Below are 17,118 nucleotides of genomic sequence, written 5' to 3'. Positions count from 1 at the left end.
TGGGCCAGTGTGATGCCTCATCAGGTAAAGGCAACTGTCGCCAAAGACCTGAGTTCGATCCCCAGGACCTACACGGTTGAAGGCCAGGATCTACTCCACATTATGCCAGGATACCAGCACCCACATGTACACACACACAAGCACACACATACATACACATACATGCACACACACAAATACACATGCACACACAAATACACATGTACACACATACATACACACATACAAATACACATGCACACACATACACACATACATGCTCACATATGCACACACAAATACACATACACACATATACACACATAAACATGCACACACATGCACACATACTCACAATAATAATAATAACTATATAATTTAAAGAAGAACTTTAGCAATCTATTAGTGACTTTACTGTCAATATCCAAAACACTCAGTCTCCCAAAATATCTCTTTATAATTAAGTTCCATCAGGGTCCAGCTCATACTGGCCACTAGAAACACTTAAATTGCACATATGCAAATGTGACTTTTGCTGATTTTTTTCCCCTTCAAGGCACATTTCATGTAGCTCAGGCTGGCCTCCAAGCTGCTATGTGAGTAGAGGCTGACCTTGAACTCCTGATTCTCCCATCTCTGGATAACAAGTGCTGGGCTCACAGGCATGAGCCACCATGTCTGGTTGTGCTTTGGGTTTCTGCATCACCTGCAAGACTCACGGCTTTGACCTGCAGACAGAGTGCAGTCACCTGTGCTCTGCTGGGTCCCCTTGGATGGGGGGAGGGAACCTGGAGAGCTTGCAAAATGGCTGTCCAGACAGCAGGATGTGATAGAGCCGAGGTGAAGTAAACAAGCTATTTACAGTGCTTCTCTCGGTGGGAGATGTGTAGTCATGCTAAATAAATAAGTAAATAAATAATGCTGCCTCATTTCCCCTCCCCCATCATGTTTTTTTCTTTCAGCCCGCTTTAAACGCCTGTCTTAGGCGCATGGAGACATCCCCACAGTTGCTTGCCCTGCGCACACCCGAGCTCAAGAGCCTTATCTGAGTCCCCACACTCCCCTGCCCACTGGCCTTGTGCTGACTGATACTTCCAATCTCCCTGGAGACAGGTGGCTCCTCCCTGTCCCCAAAGGAAAGATCTTTTTCAATAGTGGACTGCTGAGAGACTACACACTCTCATTTTTCCTGTGAGCAGCTTCGGGTAGACAGAGAGGGACAGTGAGACCCAGGCCATGGGAACTGGTCCAGAGAGTTAATTTATGATGCTTGGAGCCTCCGGGCCTTCCTCCTCTGCTATTTCTTCATCTCTGCTGTTGGCAGGAGTGTGTCTGCTCCCAGGAGAGCAGGACAAGGGGCCCTGGTGCCAGAGATGTAACTGGGCCCCTTGTCCGAGTGTGTGTAATTATGTTGGTGTTTAGGCCTGATGTGGGTGTGGAGGGTAAGCAGAGATGGTGACTTCCAGGAGTCAGAAGGCCCAGTTGGGTTGACATGGCCTCGGCTCCTTCTGTGACTAGCCTGGCAGATGAGGTCAACTGCCCCATCTGCCAAGGCACCCTGAGGGAGCCAGTCACCATTGACTGTGGCCACAACTTCTGCCGTGGCTGCCTCACTCGCTACTGCGAGATCCCAGGCCCGGAATCCGAGGAGTCCCTCAGTTGCCCGCTCTGTAAAGAGCCCTTCCGCCCAGGGAGCTTCCGGCCAAACTGGCAGCTTGCCAACGTGGTGGAGAACATCGAGCGCCTGCAGCTGGCATCTGCGAGAGGCCTGGAAGCGGAGGATGCCTGTCCAGAACACGGGGAGAAAATCTACTTCTTCTGCGAGGAGGATGAGGCACAGCTGTGTGTAGTATGCCGGGAGACCCAACAGCATGGGGCTCACACTGTGCGCTTCCTGGAGGACGCAGCAGGTCCCTACAGGGTAGGAGAGGATCCCTGCAGGGTAGGAAACTGGTTCTGGGAGACCCTTGAGGAGGCTGGATTAGACTAAGGGACATAGAACTGTGGTGTGGATTCTGGGCTGGAAGGGGTATCCTGACTCCAAATTCTTTTGCCTTATTTAATCACTCAAGCACAGAGAAGCACGGAGTTAATTATAAGAGATCTATGCTGTTTCCTTGTGGACCATAGTAAATACTTTCTGAACGGATGGACCATCAAATGTGTGTGTGTCCTGTATCAGTTAAGTGTGCTTGAAGTTTGTATTTTAGGGAATTATGGTGCGTGTATATTTACAAGTGTGAACAACTTGTTTGTGGACGGGTGGTCAGAGAGCGTTCTATTTGAAGCATGTAACCGAATGTTCCTGTTGTGAATGAGCTAGTTGGGCGAATGTTTGTGGCATATACTTTTTTTATTAAATGAGTACATTTCTGGTTTTAGTTGCTTTTCTGCTGTATTTTGTTATAAACAGGTGTATCTAAGATCTGGCAACTTTTTGATAGTGAGGCCAGCTTGCCTCAGACTAATTAGATAACCTAGGTTGACCTCGAATTTCAGATTCTCCTGCCTCTACTCTCTGGTCGCTGGGATTATAGGCCTGTGCTGCCACACTTGAAAGGGTAGGAGTTGAAACCAGGACTTCTTACATGCTAAGCAAGCACTCTAATAACTGAGCCACACACACCCCAGCGTTTCTGTATGTGTTTCCAAACACGCACATGGATATTTATGTGTTTGCTTGTTCCTAACTCTATTTTAGAACAATTTGTAAAACTGTGCATCAGTTACTTTCCCATCTAAATTTCTTCTTTTGTATCATCATTATTGTTTTAGTAAAAAGGGAGATGCCATTTGCGATGTGTTTCCTCTGGGTGACATAATTCCAGTTTCAGTTAAGAACATGTGGAGCTCGGATCATAGGTGATACTTGCCTGGAAAGGGGGCTCCTGGGGAAGCAAAGTCATGACCTTTGATGGTACATGAGAATGATGGGGAAACCCTGGTCAAAATCTCTGGGTCACAAAGCAAGAGTGACAAGACTCAAGGCCAGGTCTGGTGGTGCTTACCTGTGATCCCAGTGGTGGGGAAACTGAGGCAGGAAGACCCTGAGTTTGAGGTAAGTCTGGGCTACATGGGATCCAGCCTCAAAATCAGAACAAGAATGAAGACCTGAGTCTCTCAAGGTGCTGGGGTTCACACTCATCTCCAGGGCATTTTGTTTCCACAGATTGGAGGGAGTGACACCCCTTTTCAGTTACTCTCTGCAGCTTAGTATTTCATGCTCCTTCTACCCAGGAACAAATACAGAAGTGTCTCGTGTGTCTAAGGAGAGAGAGAGAGGAGATTCAAGAAATCCAATCAAGAGAGAACAAGAGAACCCAGGTGCTCCTGGTACGTCTCCACCCTTCCCAGGCCCAGCTCCTTCCTCCAGAGTCTAAGGCCCCCAGAGTAGAGACTTGAAGATGCTTTGAATTCGAATCCTGACTCTGACATCATTTCTTCCATCTGTTCTCTAGCTTTGGCTTACTCACCTATTAAATGGAGATTAAGGTTCACTTCCTTCTCGAGTCACTGCAGGAAGTAGTGTGAACCTGCCTCGAACGGCCTACTGGTGTGTGCTCACTGTGCAGGGCAAGAGGCCAGGCCTCTCTGGGGTCTTATCTGAGCCCCTTTTAGAAGTCACAGTGATGATGATAGGGAGGTGATGCTGGGCCGTGTGGCTCCCAGAAATGGAGTGGCAAGCAGAAAGAACACAGCTCCATATTCTTAAGGGGACTGGGGAGCAGGCAGGAGTAGGGGGCTCTGATTTTCCTACCTAATCTTGGGAGGTGTGGGCATAGATCAAGAGGGAAGTGAGAATTTATAAGGAAAGAAGAAAGGGGAGATGAGATGCCACAGGGAGAGGAGGAGAAGATGGGAAAAGATCCTGATGTGGGGCGAGTAAAATGTCCTCCTTAGCTCTCATCTTCCTTTCTTAGACTCAGGTGGCCACCAAGAGACAACAGGTGATTTCACAGTTTGAGCATCTGAGCCAGTTCCTGGAGCAACAGCAGACTGTCCTCTTAGCTCAGCTGGAGGGGTTGGACAGGGACATCCTGAAGCAGCAGGAGGAGTTTGACTCCCTGGCCACTGGGGAGATCTGCAGGTTCAGCACTCTGATGGAGGAGCTGGAGGAGAAGAACAAGCGGCCAGCCCGGGGGCTCCTGACGGTGAGGCCTGGCCTGCCCTCACCCCGGGGTCTCTGGAATCATTGCCTAGTTGGCACCTCCTTTACATACATGTCTCTGCGTCCCAGATGGTTGTGGAACATGGACAGGGGTTAAAAATTCTAGTCTATGCTTCCCCAAGAGCTGCCTGGTCACTGTGCTCTCTGGCCTTGGTCTTTCTTTCCTGCCATCTGTAAGACTGGAGAGGGAATGAGGTTATGGCAGCTTAAAGAGGTGGAAGCTGCTCTTGAGAAGTATCCGGCACTGTGCAAACAGCTGCCAGGTGCTGCTTCCAAAGCAGAATTTTATAACTTGAACGTCCCCTTCCACTGGCCAGAGAATTCTTCCTAGACCTCCTTAAACTGGAGGAGAATAGTTACTGGGGGTCTGGAAGCAGGATTTAGGGAGATACACTGGGTACTGGGATATAAGAGACGTTGGTGTAGGACTTGCTTACTTTTGCCTGTAACTAGTAGTAGGTTGTATCAGCAACTCTGTCTACAAAGCAAAGGGGCCAGGTGCTGGTTTCTGGTCCTCATGTCCAAGGCTGGGAATATGGTTTTTGGGTTTTATGGTCATAAGAAAAAAGGGAGAGAAAAACTAGAACCTAATCTCTCTCTCTCTCTCTCTCTCTCTCTCTCTCTCTCTCTCTCTCTCTCTCTCCCTCTCCCCCTCCCCCCTCTCTCCATCTCCCTCTCTCTCTCTCCTTCCCTTCCTTCCTCCCTCCTCTCAGGATATCAGAAGCACTCTAATAAGGTTAGTGATACAGTGTCTACTCCTTTCTTCCTCATAGATATTCATCCATACACCACCCACCTAGCTTTTGCCATGCAAGTCAACCATATTCTCAATTTAGGGTATAGTCATGTATAAATCAACAAATGCTCGAATGTGTTTCCAGAGGCTGCTGTAGATCTAGCCACTTTTAACAGCAGCAGGGTCTGTCTGAGAGGTCCAAGTCTCTGTGTGGGAAGTCACTCCTCCAGGCCTTGTTTGAAGAAGATGGCTGTCTGGACACATCATTAAAAGCGACTAATTCTGGGACTGGAGAGATGGCTCAATGGTTAGGAGCACTTGTTGCTCTTGCAGAGGGCCCAGGGCTCAGTTTCCAGAACCCATACATTAGCTCATACCTAGTAGAGCCTATACCTTCTTCTGTTCTCCATGAACACTGCATGCATGTGACATACATACATACATACATACATACAGGTAAAATACTCATACACATACAACTAAGTATTTTTTAAGATTTATTTTTTTTATTTAAATATTTTTAAAGATTTTTTTGTACTAAATATTTTTTAAAGATTTTTTTTTAAGATTTTTTTTTTTTTAATTCCCGGACTTTGCTATTTCTGTGCCCATAGATGTGAAACCAGAAAGTGCCGGAAACCAGAGGCTATATCCCCAGAACTGGGCCACAGGATCCGGGACTTCCCCAAACAGGCCATCCCACTGCGGCAGGAGTTGAAGATATTTCTAGGTAAGGAGACCAAAGCCTGGGCTTAGGAATGGCCCCTGCGTGCACTGCCAAATGACTGTACCATGTATTTAAGCACATCTCATTTCCTTCAGTACCTTGGCTTTTTTATTTGCCAAATCTGATAAGACCTAACTCTTGGGATGATGTGGCCACAAAGAGACATAATAAAAGTGAGGATTTGGGAGTTGGGGGATCAACCCATTAAAGGAATCTGACCAGTTGCCCTGGCACAGTAGAGAACGTAATGATTAACAACACCCACGACTCGACATCATCAAGGTTCCCAGTAGCATGTGTAATACATTGTGTGTTCTGATGGTTAACTTTGTTAACTATAGCTGCTGGTGGCATTTGCCTCACCATGGAAGTCTTCCTCCTGCCTTTGCTTCCTGTCACTGGTTTTTTTATTTTTTTATTTTTTTTTTTTTTTGCCCTCCTGGAAATTGAACCCAGGGCTTGTGTATGGTAGGCACTTGCTCTGCACAGAACTACGTGCCCAGCCTTTTCCTCTACTCCTTTTTATTGGAATGGCTGTCTAAATTGAGACACCCTTATAGAGACTGAGCCACACTCCTTTCCCAGAAGAGGGGAGTCATAATGGCGGCCAGCCAAGAAAGTTTGAAATGTAAATTATGGCTTTCTGCTCCCTACCAACGGTGAAATCATGAGCAATGTCACATATTTCTAAATGTCACACCCACAAAAAACATTCCCCTGGGAGGACATTTCTGGAAACCTGCTTCCTCCAAGAACTCACGGGCTAGGCAGTGGAGGAAATTTTGCTCTAGGCTGACTATTGACTGGCCTAAACATTATTTCTAAGTGGAAGAAAAAGACGAACCTAATTATTTATTCCCTAAGTTTATGTGTGTGAAAATAGAAGAAGGCAAGGCAGCCATAGTCTCTGTCTGCTCAGAGATGAGGTAGCAGGTTCCACTTGAGTTCTGTCCAGGCATATCGGTAACCCCTTATGAGATGTCTGCATGTCTGCAGCCCTGCCTCAGGGTGTCTGGATTTGGAATTGTAATGAGTGTTCTGAGAGGACTGGATGCCATCAAACTTAGAAGTGCTGGTCTAGACGGTTCCACCTCCATTCTCCTGTCGTCACTGAGTCTTCAAGGTCTTGAGATCAATGAAATCACATCTTATCACTATTTCCTCCTCACAGAAAAACTCTGCTTTGAGTTGGACTATGAGCCAGGTAAGCAGCCCTGCATCAGAATGGGGAGAATTTTTAAAAAGTCCAGAGAAAGAGAAACCATGTTTCTGGGTTCTGCAGTGTGTGTTAATTATGTAACATTCACACACACATATCACATGTAGCATACATGCTTGTGTGTATATAAGCATACAGACATACCAATATCTACAGATTCCACATTCAACCCCAGATAGAAAAACCATGAGCTTGTAGAGAATATGGTAAGACATCCTCCTTCTCATTATTCCCCAAATAATGTAGCATAGCAAATATTTCCATGGCATTTACATTGTATTACACAACATAAACAGCCTAGAGATGACCTGAAGAGTGGTTGTGAGTAAAGGCAGCTGTAGCTCAAAAAGATTGTGTAGGCTGTGTGTGAGAAAGGCTGTGTGCATGTGCATGTTGGCGGGCGCACGTGCTCTGCTGTAAATAAACCTGTGTGTGTGAAGCTAGTTGCGTTGGCGGTACCTGAGTGTCAATGTGTGAAGAAGCTGTCAGATGGCTGTGTATAAGGCATGTGTGTGAGAGCGTACTTTGTGTGCAAAGGCTGTGTGCAAAGGCGGTTGCATGAGGAAGGCTTTGTGCGAGAGAGATTATGTAGGAGGGTGAGGGAGGCTGTTGGGGAGGGCATCATGTATGAGAAGGGTGTCATGGAAAGCCATGTGTGAGAGTGTCAATGTGGGAAGCATGCAGTGTGTGAAGGGGCACTGGGTGTAGAGTCTGCGTGGGGCTGGCTTTATGTGAGAGAAGACAGTGTGTGAGCCAGGATATGTATGAGGACACTGTGTGAAGAGGGGAGACTGTGTGTGTAAGATGTATGTTTGGCTATGTGAGGAAGGCCGGTATGAGGCTGATTGTATTTGAGAGAGTTTGTATGTGAAGTTGGCTGGGTCTTGGGGTGTGAGGAAGTGTGAAAGAGTGTTTGTGAGAAGGATACATACATAAGTACGTATGTACATACATGTGAAAGCTTTGTGCCTATACCAGTGTGCCCTGTTCAAAGAAGCTATACTAGGTGGGGAAACTACAAAGGCCAGAGGCCATGGGTAAGGCTACAAAGTGTCAGGGTGTCTGTGTATGAGGAAGCAATCTGTGAGGGTGCTCACGTGTGAGGCCGGTTGTGTGTTAGGGAGCCTGTGTGTTTCACCAACAGGAAGCTCGCCTGCGAACACTCAGCTGGTTCAACACCAGCATCCAGATATGGAAGTAGGTTTTTAGGCCATCCTAGTAGGTTATGGCGTTGACCTGTTGACATACATGCTCCTTGTTTTATTTCACAGCTCACATCTCTCTAGACCCCCAGACTTCCCACCCAAAGCTCCTCCTCTCCGAAGACCACCAAAGGGCTCGGTTCTCCTACAAATGGCAGAATTCACCAGATACTCCACAACGCTTTGATAGAGCCACCTGTGTCCTGGCCCAGTGCGGCTTTACAGGGGGTCGACACACTTGGGTGGTGAGTGTCGACTTGGCCCACGGAGGCAGCTGCACTGTAGGTGTGGTCAGAGAAGATGTGCGACGAAAAGGAGAGCTGAGGCTGAGACCAGAGGAGGGGGTATGGGCAGTGAGGCTGGCTTGGGGCTTTGTCTCAGCTCTGGGCCCCTTCCCCACAAGGCTGGCCCTGGAAGAGCAACCCCGGAAGGTGCAGGTGTCTCTTGACTACGAGGTAGGCTGGGTGACCTTTGTAAATGCTGTCACCCAGGAACATATCTATACCTTCACTGCCTCCTTCACGCAGAAGGTCTTTCCGTTGTTTGGACTCTGGGGCAGAGGGTCCAGTTTTTCCCTCAGCTGTCAGGAAGGTGCAGTTTCCCTCCTCTGAGTACGAGACCAGAATCAAGCACCCTTGGGAGCAGACCCTCAGCTAGGTCACGAGGCATAAAAGTGATTTTTTTAGACAGTTGGGATGGCATGTGTCAGTAAGGGACAAGGTGGTAGGACCTTTAGTTCCTTCATTGTTCAAGTCTTTCCCCAGTGTCCATTGGATGCTCAGGGTGTCTGGGACCTTGGCTGCAGCTGGCTGTTCTCACCATTGTCATCAATGTGCTCAGGCACAGATGTACAAACAGTGCTGGGCTTTAAGCCAAAAACCTGGATTCCAGATGAAGCCCTGAAATCCACCAGTTGTGTGACGTAAAACACAACCTTGTATCTTCATTCTGTTTTCTTCCAAAGATTTTAGCTAATTTATTTGTATCTTCAAAAACACTTTGGAGGGCTGGAGAGATGGCTCAGTGGTTAAGAGCACTGTGGCTGCTCTTCCAGAGGTCCTGAGTTCAAATCCCAGCAACCACATGGTGGCTCACTACCATCTGTAATGGGATCTGATGCCCTCTTCTGCTGTGTCTGAAGACAGCTACAGTGTACTTAAAATAAATAAATAAATAAATAATAAATAAATAAATAAATAAATAATTTTTAAAAAAAGAAACACTTTGGAGGAGTGGATATGATTGAAATACACTTTTTACATTAATTAAATTTTAGAAGGGTAAATAAAAATAATATTTGACAAGGAAGCAACTGTGTTCTGGCATCATATGCCATGCCTCTGACACGGCTTCTCAACACATCTCCTCTCAAGACTTTCAGAGACAGTGCGGACTCTCCCACAGGTTTCGCCACATCCATGCCTGGGTTGAGCTGCTGAGCCTGCCGGGGATAGATGAGTGGCCCAAGCACCAGGTAGAGGTAGATGAGCTGAGTAAAATGCCCACCCACGGGAAGCAAGTTGGGGAGGAAAGGTTAACTCCTGATTTTTCTCTACTTGCGTTGTAAAAGAAAAGAGGCCCATCCCAGATGATTTAAAAAAATAAAGTTTATTATAAAAACAGATTCAGAAATAAGAAAAAAAATCTACAATTTTCCAGGCTTTATGGGAACTATGGGGCAGGGACAGGGTGATTAGTGAGAGTGTTTTCAGTTCACAGAAGTATCTACTTGTGGTGTTAGAAGGGTTTGCTGCAACTGTAAGCCCCAGGCCTCCTGATTCCTGTCATCTGGAAGATGGAGGCTGTTCTAGGAAACAGGAAGCTACCCACATATCTTTCCCCTCAACATTGCTAACTTTAGCAAGAAGAGGCTCTAGAACGCATCTAGAATCCATTTAGCGAGAAAGAGTCTTTGGTCACTGAAGCAACCCCCATCACTTCTGCTACACTGATGAGAAGCAGGCCATAGGCACCACTCACACTCCGGAGGACGAAATTACATGTGGGTAAAGACTGGAAATCACCCTGGAGTCTGCATGTGTCAGTCCTAATGAGCGGACAGGAGGTTTTGTCAGTGTCAGAGTGGGAAGAAATATTACCCAATAAACCTGCCAAGTTCCATAAGCTGAGGCGGGCTCACTCTGCTGTGTCGTAGAGATGCTTTGACACCAACATGAGACCATGGCCAGCGGGTGCGACCACAGTTATATGGAGATTGTGCCAATGGGCCTGGACGTGATGGGGTCTGAAATGCCAGGCCATGACAATGGGAGCCACAAGCTCAAGTCTGGCTTAAGGAGGAGACTGTGTCCCAGCGTCAGAAGCTAAGGCATCAGATGAGAACCATGGGGCTGAGAACACACCAGGAGAACTAACTGAGCTTCTGAGTGGCTGAAGGAACATGAGAGAGAAGTCCTTCTAATGTCTGTGGCGTACTCCTAAAGACAAAGAAATTATTTATTAATTCACATCTGTTCTACTGAGTCTTCCACTGCCCATGTAGTATGATCGTACCAAGTTTGTCTCCTTGACTTTAATTTAACCCATATACACATTTATGTTACATGGTCTGCATGTGTCTTCAAATGTGAGGCAGAGGGGAAGGGGCTCATACCTGTCCAGTAAGTCACTGGCATCCTGTGAAAGAAAAGGTGACAATCAGTCAGTTACTAGCTTCTTGACACTGAATACCCTTCCTAGTTCATGCCTGAGGGCCACTCTGCCTGTTGCCATGAGAACCGAAGCATAGTATCCCTTACCCTTCCCACACTCAACACACCCCCACACTCAACACACCCCCACACTCAACACACCCCCATATACACACTCACACACACATACAGAGAGAGACCACATGCACGCACACACCGAAACCACCACACATCCCAGGAGTACCTCCCCATACACCTCCCAGAAGGAACCTGCAGGCAGACTGTTTACTATTCCAAGAATCCCGAGTTTGGGGGTTGTCTTAGGAAGTACACCTTCAGGGTGCTGGCATCCAGTTCCTTGGCCATCCTTTCCAGGCCAGAAACCAGAATGCTGAGCTGCGTTACTGCCTCAGAGAAGTTAAATATCTTGGCCACCTCCTCTGGTACGTCCTCTCCTTGGTCCAGCCAATGCCAAGGGAAGGCCTCCGGCTGTTCCTTGGTTTGGTCTTGGCTCTGCTGCTCAGTTCTTAGCCTATGGCTCTCCCAGTCCACCTGAAAGCACAGAAGAGGAGCTATCCTGAGATTGAAGGACAGAGGGCTCTGTCCCAGCTCTCTATGCACTGAACAGCTGGGTGGGAACATTGTCTTCCACTCCTCTTCCTACACACCCTTGCTCACCAGCCACTGTACTTCAGAAGCAACTGGACTCTGCACAAAGCTCTCTGCTTCCCACCTCATAGTTCCAAGCACATCTACAGAAATTGGGTCCAGCCACAATGGAACACACACACACACACACACACACACACACACACACACATACGCATACGCACGCACACCACTCAGCTATGTTCTTTTGATGTCTGCTTTCAACCCTGTAAGTGAGGAGAGAGTGAGCGGGGTATAGAAAAGTGATTGCCAAGGACAGATTGGAGTCTCAGTGACTTGTGTAGTAATTTTCAACTATCAATTTTGATTCTCACTAAGTACCAAGGAGAATGGGTGTCCTTCCTTAAGAAAAATAAAAAGATGCATGGAGGTGAGAAAGCTTCACAATCTGTTTACCCATTTCAAAAAACAAACCCCAAACCAAGTTTTTTCAGCTTGCATGACCACAGTTCCACAACTGTGACTGCTCTGGGGATGGTTCCCCACAACAAAGGGAGAGGCCCTTCAGAACCCCAGACCATCCTGGAACTCAGACACCCACCTGCAGAGCTTGCAGCAACTTCTGTTCCTGAGCCTTAAGCTGTTGAAAGTCCTTTCTGAGCTTCCTGCTCCTTCGATTGAGTCGTTCCTGGAGACAGACACAGTTGGGGTGTGAGGCAGTATCCACTGGGGAATCCTCCACAGAGCACAGCGGGTGAGACTAAGAATTAACACTGAAACCAGGTCTGGTACTGTTCACCTTTAATCCCAGCGCTTGGGAGGCAGAGGCGGCTGTACTGAGTTTGAGGCCAGCCTGGCCTTCACAGTGAGCTCCCGTCCAGCCAGGTCAATGTAGTGAGATCCTGCTTCAAAGACACAAAACAAAGCCATTTCTGGGAGATGGCTCTGCACTTAAGAGTACTTACTGGTCTTCAGAAGACCCGAGTTTAGTTCCAAGTACCAACACTGGACAGCTCACAACGGCCTATAACTTCAGTTTTAGAGAATTCAGTATCCTCTTCTGACTTCCAAGGACACACACACAATATTTTTTAAAGAAAGCAGATATGAATAATGTCAATAACCCTAAATGTGTGAAACAAGATGGGGGCATCATTTACCATCTTTAAAACGAGTAAGATAGAGTTCTGTTTTTATAAACATATTTAAAGATAATTTTATTTTTGATTATGTATATGAATATGTGTCTGCATATGAATGTGTGCATGTGTAAGGGCACCCAAGGAGCCTAGAAAAGCACCAGCACCAGACCCCATGAAGATAGAATTACAGGTGGTTGTGAGCCAATAATTCTGGAAACCAAATTTAGGTCTTCTGAAAAAGCAATACTTCCCTCTTAACTGCTTAACCTCTAACTCCTGCAAATGCACATCTATCTATCTATCTATCTATCTCGCTATCTATCTATCTATCTATCATCTATCTATCTATCTATCTATCTACCTACCTACCTATCATCTATCTGTCTATCTATCATCTATCTATCTACCTATCTATCTATCTATCTATCTATCTATCTATCTATCTACCTACCTACCTACCAATTATCTATCTATCTATCTATCTATCTATCTATCTATCTATCTCTGTGTGTCTGTGTGTCTGTCTGTCTGCATGTTCTTGTTGTTGTTGCAGAATCAAGGTTTCACTATGTAGCTCAGATTGAATTGGGATTCAGATGTCAGCCTGCCTCTGCCTCTAAGTACTGAGGCTAAAGGTTTTTGCAACCACACCTGGCTCCAAACCAGTACTTTGTTTGCTAATGTGAAAAGGTAATTAAAGAAATTTTAAATTAACCGTGATCATCAATTCTCCAAGTGTAACAGGATTTCTCTGGACTTGGATTCTGAATCTGCTCCCCACACCCTGTCTTCTTCCTGGTGCGGTTCTCGGTCTGGGTCTTGGCTTCAGTCGTGTCACTTCCTGCTAGGCCTTGATTGCTCGCTCTAGGAAGGGCCTGTTATCCTCCTTCTTAGACCATGAACACTTGTAGTCCTTTCGATTTCTTGTCTGCCTTTCTGATAACCACAGTCGGTTTTGTCTACGTACGTGCAGCAGATACTCGCTGTCTTCCTTTTAAGAACAAATATTCATATTTATTTTTCTATACTTCCTGTTATTACTTAAATGTGGACTCGGAGTCATGAATCACCTTTGCACTTCCTCCCAATGCCTGGCGTGACTCCTTACAGACGGCACAAACCTGAGTTAATCATTCAAGGATGGAGAAGTCCTGTCCTTGCACACCTGACTCATGAAAAGCCCAGTCCCTCCACTGTAGAATTAGTAGTCACATAGTTACAGTAGAACATGACTCTTTCGGCTTTCTGAGTCATCCCGTACATTCAGTTTTGATTAAGACTCCTTCGTCTGTTGTTTCACATGGTGACAATGTTTTTTAAAAAGTCAACTGTCTGGAAGATTTCGGAAGTTTACCCTTCAGGGATGAGGAAGAAGTTCGGTGATAGAACATTTACCTGGCATGTGTGGGGCCCCGGGTTCAAACAACAGCTCCACAAAGGAAAAGGGAGAAGAAGATAAAAAGAATGTTCAGCCTTCACTATTGGATAGATAGAAAGACCTGATGGAGAAGTATGTGCAGAAATTAGATGGAAGCCAAATGCCCATAGACAGTTGCTCAGAGGTTCTGAAGCAAAGGGGAGTTAGAGACTGGAACCCTAGGGCTGAGGACACAACCACAGTGGCAGACAGCAGGGTGATGGAATGAAAGGGTAAGGCCGCTCCACGGGAGACACTGAATGACCAGAACTCAATTTTTTAGGATATGACATCATAAGGAAATATCAGAACCACTCAATCTTAACATCTCTGGATGACGCCGGTTTCTCTGGCAGATTAGCAGGTGTGCGAGGTATGCCTTTGACCCATTAATCTTCTGAGTAACTGACAAAAAAATACCATGAGGAAGTATACCCTGTGTGAGGTCTTGAGTTCAAACCCTAGAACTAAGTCTTACCATTAGTTTTGAAAAGAATGGAATTAGAAAAGAGAGGACTGGGGTTTGGGAAGGAAAAGGTGGAGCCCAGCAAGAAGTTTTGTGCTGGGCAAACCGGCAGGAAAAGAAAGAAATCTGTAATTCCAGCACCCAGCAGGCTAAGGCGGAAGGGTTGCCATCAGTTCCAGATGAACTGGATTACAGAGTAAGGCCCAGCCTTGAGTAATACAAACAATGGGGCTTGAGGGATGGCTTAGTGGTTAGGACCTGGAACCCAGATGGCAGCCCACAACTGCCTGTCACTCTAGTTCCAGGGGATCTGATGACTTCTGGCCTCCTTATATACCAGGCATGTATGTGGGGTGCACATGCAGGCAAAACACTTGTGCATGTATAATAAAAATAATTTATACAAAGTAAAGTATATATAATTTATATATAAAAAATTAAATTATGCAAAGTAAAGAAAAAACGCCCATATTACAAATGTGCAGTTCTTAAAACAGTTTAACATGGTGAGTCTGCTGGCATATGCAGTCTATCTATCCTGGTGGCTATGGCACAGGGATTAAAAAGTCAAAGAGAACACTAGCATGCTTACCTTGCATGCATGTGTAAGACCCTAGGTTCAACCTTTATCCTTAGTACTATGGGAGGAAGAAGGGAACAAGGAGGAAGGGGGCGGAGAATGAAAACAAGAAGGAAAGGGAGGAGATGAGAGGAGGAGGAAGAAGGGGTTGGCACACAGGCAGGATATAAGAAATAATGGGACAGAGCAAGATCCAGGGAAGACTCAATAAATAGAGGTGGGACAATGTGCTATGATTTGAAAAAGGTAAAGTTACATTTCTAGCTTATGCTTTCACCAGCATATCTTGGATATTTTAACTTCTCCAAGACACATGCTGACGTTCTGTGCCACCTAAAAACAACAGCCTGTGCTTAATCCAGTTTCCTAACTTTTGGTCTATTCATGGGGTCAGACAGAAGGCAGTCATTGAAAGACCTTCAAGAGATCTGAATGCATTGATGGGAAAATGGGGAAATGTCCGAAACATAGTTTTAGATGATTAAAAAAAAAAAAAAAAAAAAAAAAAAAAAGCTATAAGGAAAGATGGAGGGAGCTGGAAAGATGGCTCATGGGTAAAGGCTCTTGCTACCAAGTCTCACAATCTGAGCTCGGTCTTTACAACCCACATGGCTGTAAAGGAGAGTACTGACTTTACAGAGTTGTCCTCTGGCCTCCACAGGCATGCCATGGCACATCCCTACCAACACAGCATAGAGACACACACTAATTCGGTGGGGGTTCTTTTGTTTTGTTTTGTTTTTTGACGTACTGAGGACTGAGCCCATGGCTTCATTTATGTCAAGCAGGCACTCTACCTCTGAGCTACATTTGTAGTGTATGTTTCTCTGTCTCTCTTGTCAGTGAGTATGTGCAAGCATGTGTGTGTGTTAAAAAAAAAAGACTATCCAAACACACTGTTTTTGGGGAAGGATAGATCAAAAGGAATCGAATGCCAGTCACCTCTGAAGACTGTGAGTAGGTAAAGGCAGGGGGGAGATTCATTATTGTTTCGTTCCATTTATTTGTTAGGAAGGAGCACATACTGTGGAGCTTGTGTGGAAGTTAGTGGACAGAGGCAGGAGTCATTTCCGACCTCCTACCAAGCGAGTCCCAGAGATCAAACTCAGGGAATGAGACTTGGTTTCACACTCCTTTACCCTCAGTGGCCTCCTATCCCACAGGCAAGAGTTTTAGTGTGGATATCGTGAATCATTTTTAGAGAAAATAAATAAATAAAACAAGAAAACAACAGTCATTATCAGGAAAAGGAGGAAGCAGGACATCATGTACAAGTTTTCAGATTTCAAGTCTTTGCAAGACAACAGCACAGATAAATCTTGATTGCATATCTAGACTAGCTTCTAGGACCATCTACCAGGGAACTGTATAATCTTAGTAAAGAAGTGGTTCTCGTTTCTAGTACAACATCTCATTAACTAGTACATTATCTAGTATACAACATGAGTAAACACAGTGGCCCGTATTCCCTGGATCTTCACCACCACAGCGGCAGAATCACCTACAAAGACACACAGAAGCCTGGAAACCCTGATAGTAGCAGAAAGCTACACAGAAAAGCAAAGACCAAGGCCCCAGGTTAGATGATCAGAAAACTGAAAGGAGTTTTCCGTCAGTTACAGTTCCCAAGCCTCTGTGAAGATTTGAACTTAGGAAGGGGTCAGTGCGGTGACACAGCCTTACCTTGTAGTGGTTGATAGCATTTTCAATGGAGGGCTCAGTATGGGCCTGGTGTTCAGGGGATTGGAGGCATTCCTCACACAGGAGATGTCTGCTAGTCTCACAGAACCTGCACACCCTCTTCTGGTGAGTGTGGCAGATGTAATTGTTTCCAAGGACCCCCTCGGAACAGGGCTTCCTGCAGACTGGGCAGCTGAACACCCCAGACACTGAAGCCTTGTCCATGTGCTGGGTCAGACACAAACGGCAGAAGAGGTGTCCACAGTCGGTGCTCACAGCATCCTTCAGGGGTTCCAGGCAGATAGGACAAATGTCCTGGTTGTCCTTTTCAAGGGAGACCATGGTCCCACCTCACTAGTCTCCCCACTGTGTCTTTTGAAGCCTAGAGAGTCCCAGGTGAGAGGGCTCAGTGGAAGCTAATCTGGAGCAAGATAGAGTGGACTTAAGGCCTCTGTCCACCTTGTATCAGAGGGTCCAGAATCTGAGCTATAAGAAATGCAACCCTTCGGGAATTTTAGAAAAAAAAGAAAAAGAAAGAAAAC

At 46.0% G+C, this 17,118-nt stretch overlaps 2 protein-coding genes across 4 annotated transcripts; one reads left to right on the top strand and one right to left on the bottom strand.

The window, feature by feature from the left end:
• Window positions 1-1,471: 1,471 nt before the first annotated feature.
• On the top strand, window positions 1,472-8,642 carry TRIM10 (tripartite motif containing 10; the record flags this gene model as incomplete). Of its 2 annotated transcripts, XM_080938059.1 has the most annotated exons (7): window positions 1,472-1,900; window positions 3,217-3,312; window positions 3,900-4,130; window positions 4,861-4,883; window positions 5,498-5,613; window positions 6,782-6,814; window positions 8,101-8,642. In XM_080938059.1, the coding sequence occupies 7 exons, from the start codon at window positions 1,472-1,474 to the stop codon at window positions 8,640-8,642; spliced, it is 1,470 nt and encodes a 489-aa protein (XP_080794185.1). The 2 variants fall into 2 exon arrangements, with proteins under 2 accessions (XP_080794185.1, XP_080794184.1); XM_080938058.1 differs by lacking the exon at window positions 4,861-4,883 and having other exon boundaries at window positions 5,451-5,613.
• A 1,760-nt stretch (window positions 8,643-10,402) lies between these two features.
• TRIM40 (tripartite motif containing 40) lies at window positions 10,403-16,918 on the bottom strand (the record flags this gene model as incomplete). Of its 2 annotated transcripts, none has more annotated exons than XM_080938091.1 (5): window positions 10,403-10,469; window positions 10,646-10,668; window positions 11,016-11,234; window positions 11,893-11,979; window positions 16,580-16,918. In XM_080938091.1, 5 exons carry the CDS (start codon window positions 16,916-16,918, stop codon window positions 10,403-10,405), a joined length of 735 nt encoding a protein of 244 aa, XP_080794217.1. The 2 variants fall into 2 exon arrangements, with proteins under 2 accessions (XP_080794217.1, XP_080794218.1); XM_080938092.1 differs by having other exon boundaries at window positions 11,118-11,234.
• Window positions 16,919-17,118: the final 200 nt, after the last annotated feature.

This window comes from Micromys minutus (assembly GCF_963924665.1).
Source record: "Micromys minutus genome assembly, chromosome: 25".
Taxonomy (NCBI): Eukaryota; Metazoa; Chordata; class Mammalia; order Rodentia; family Muridae; genus Micromys; species Micromys minutus.
This window is presented reverse-complemented; position numbering and strand designations above follow the sequence as displayed.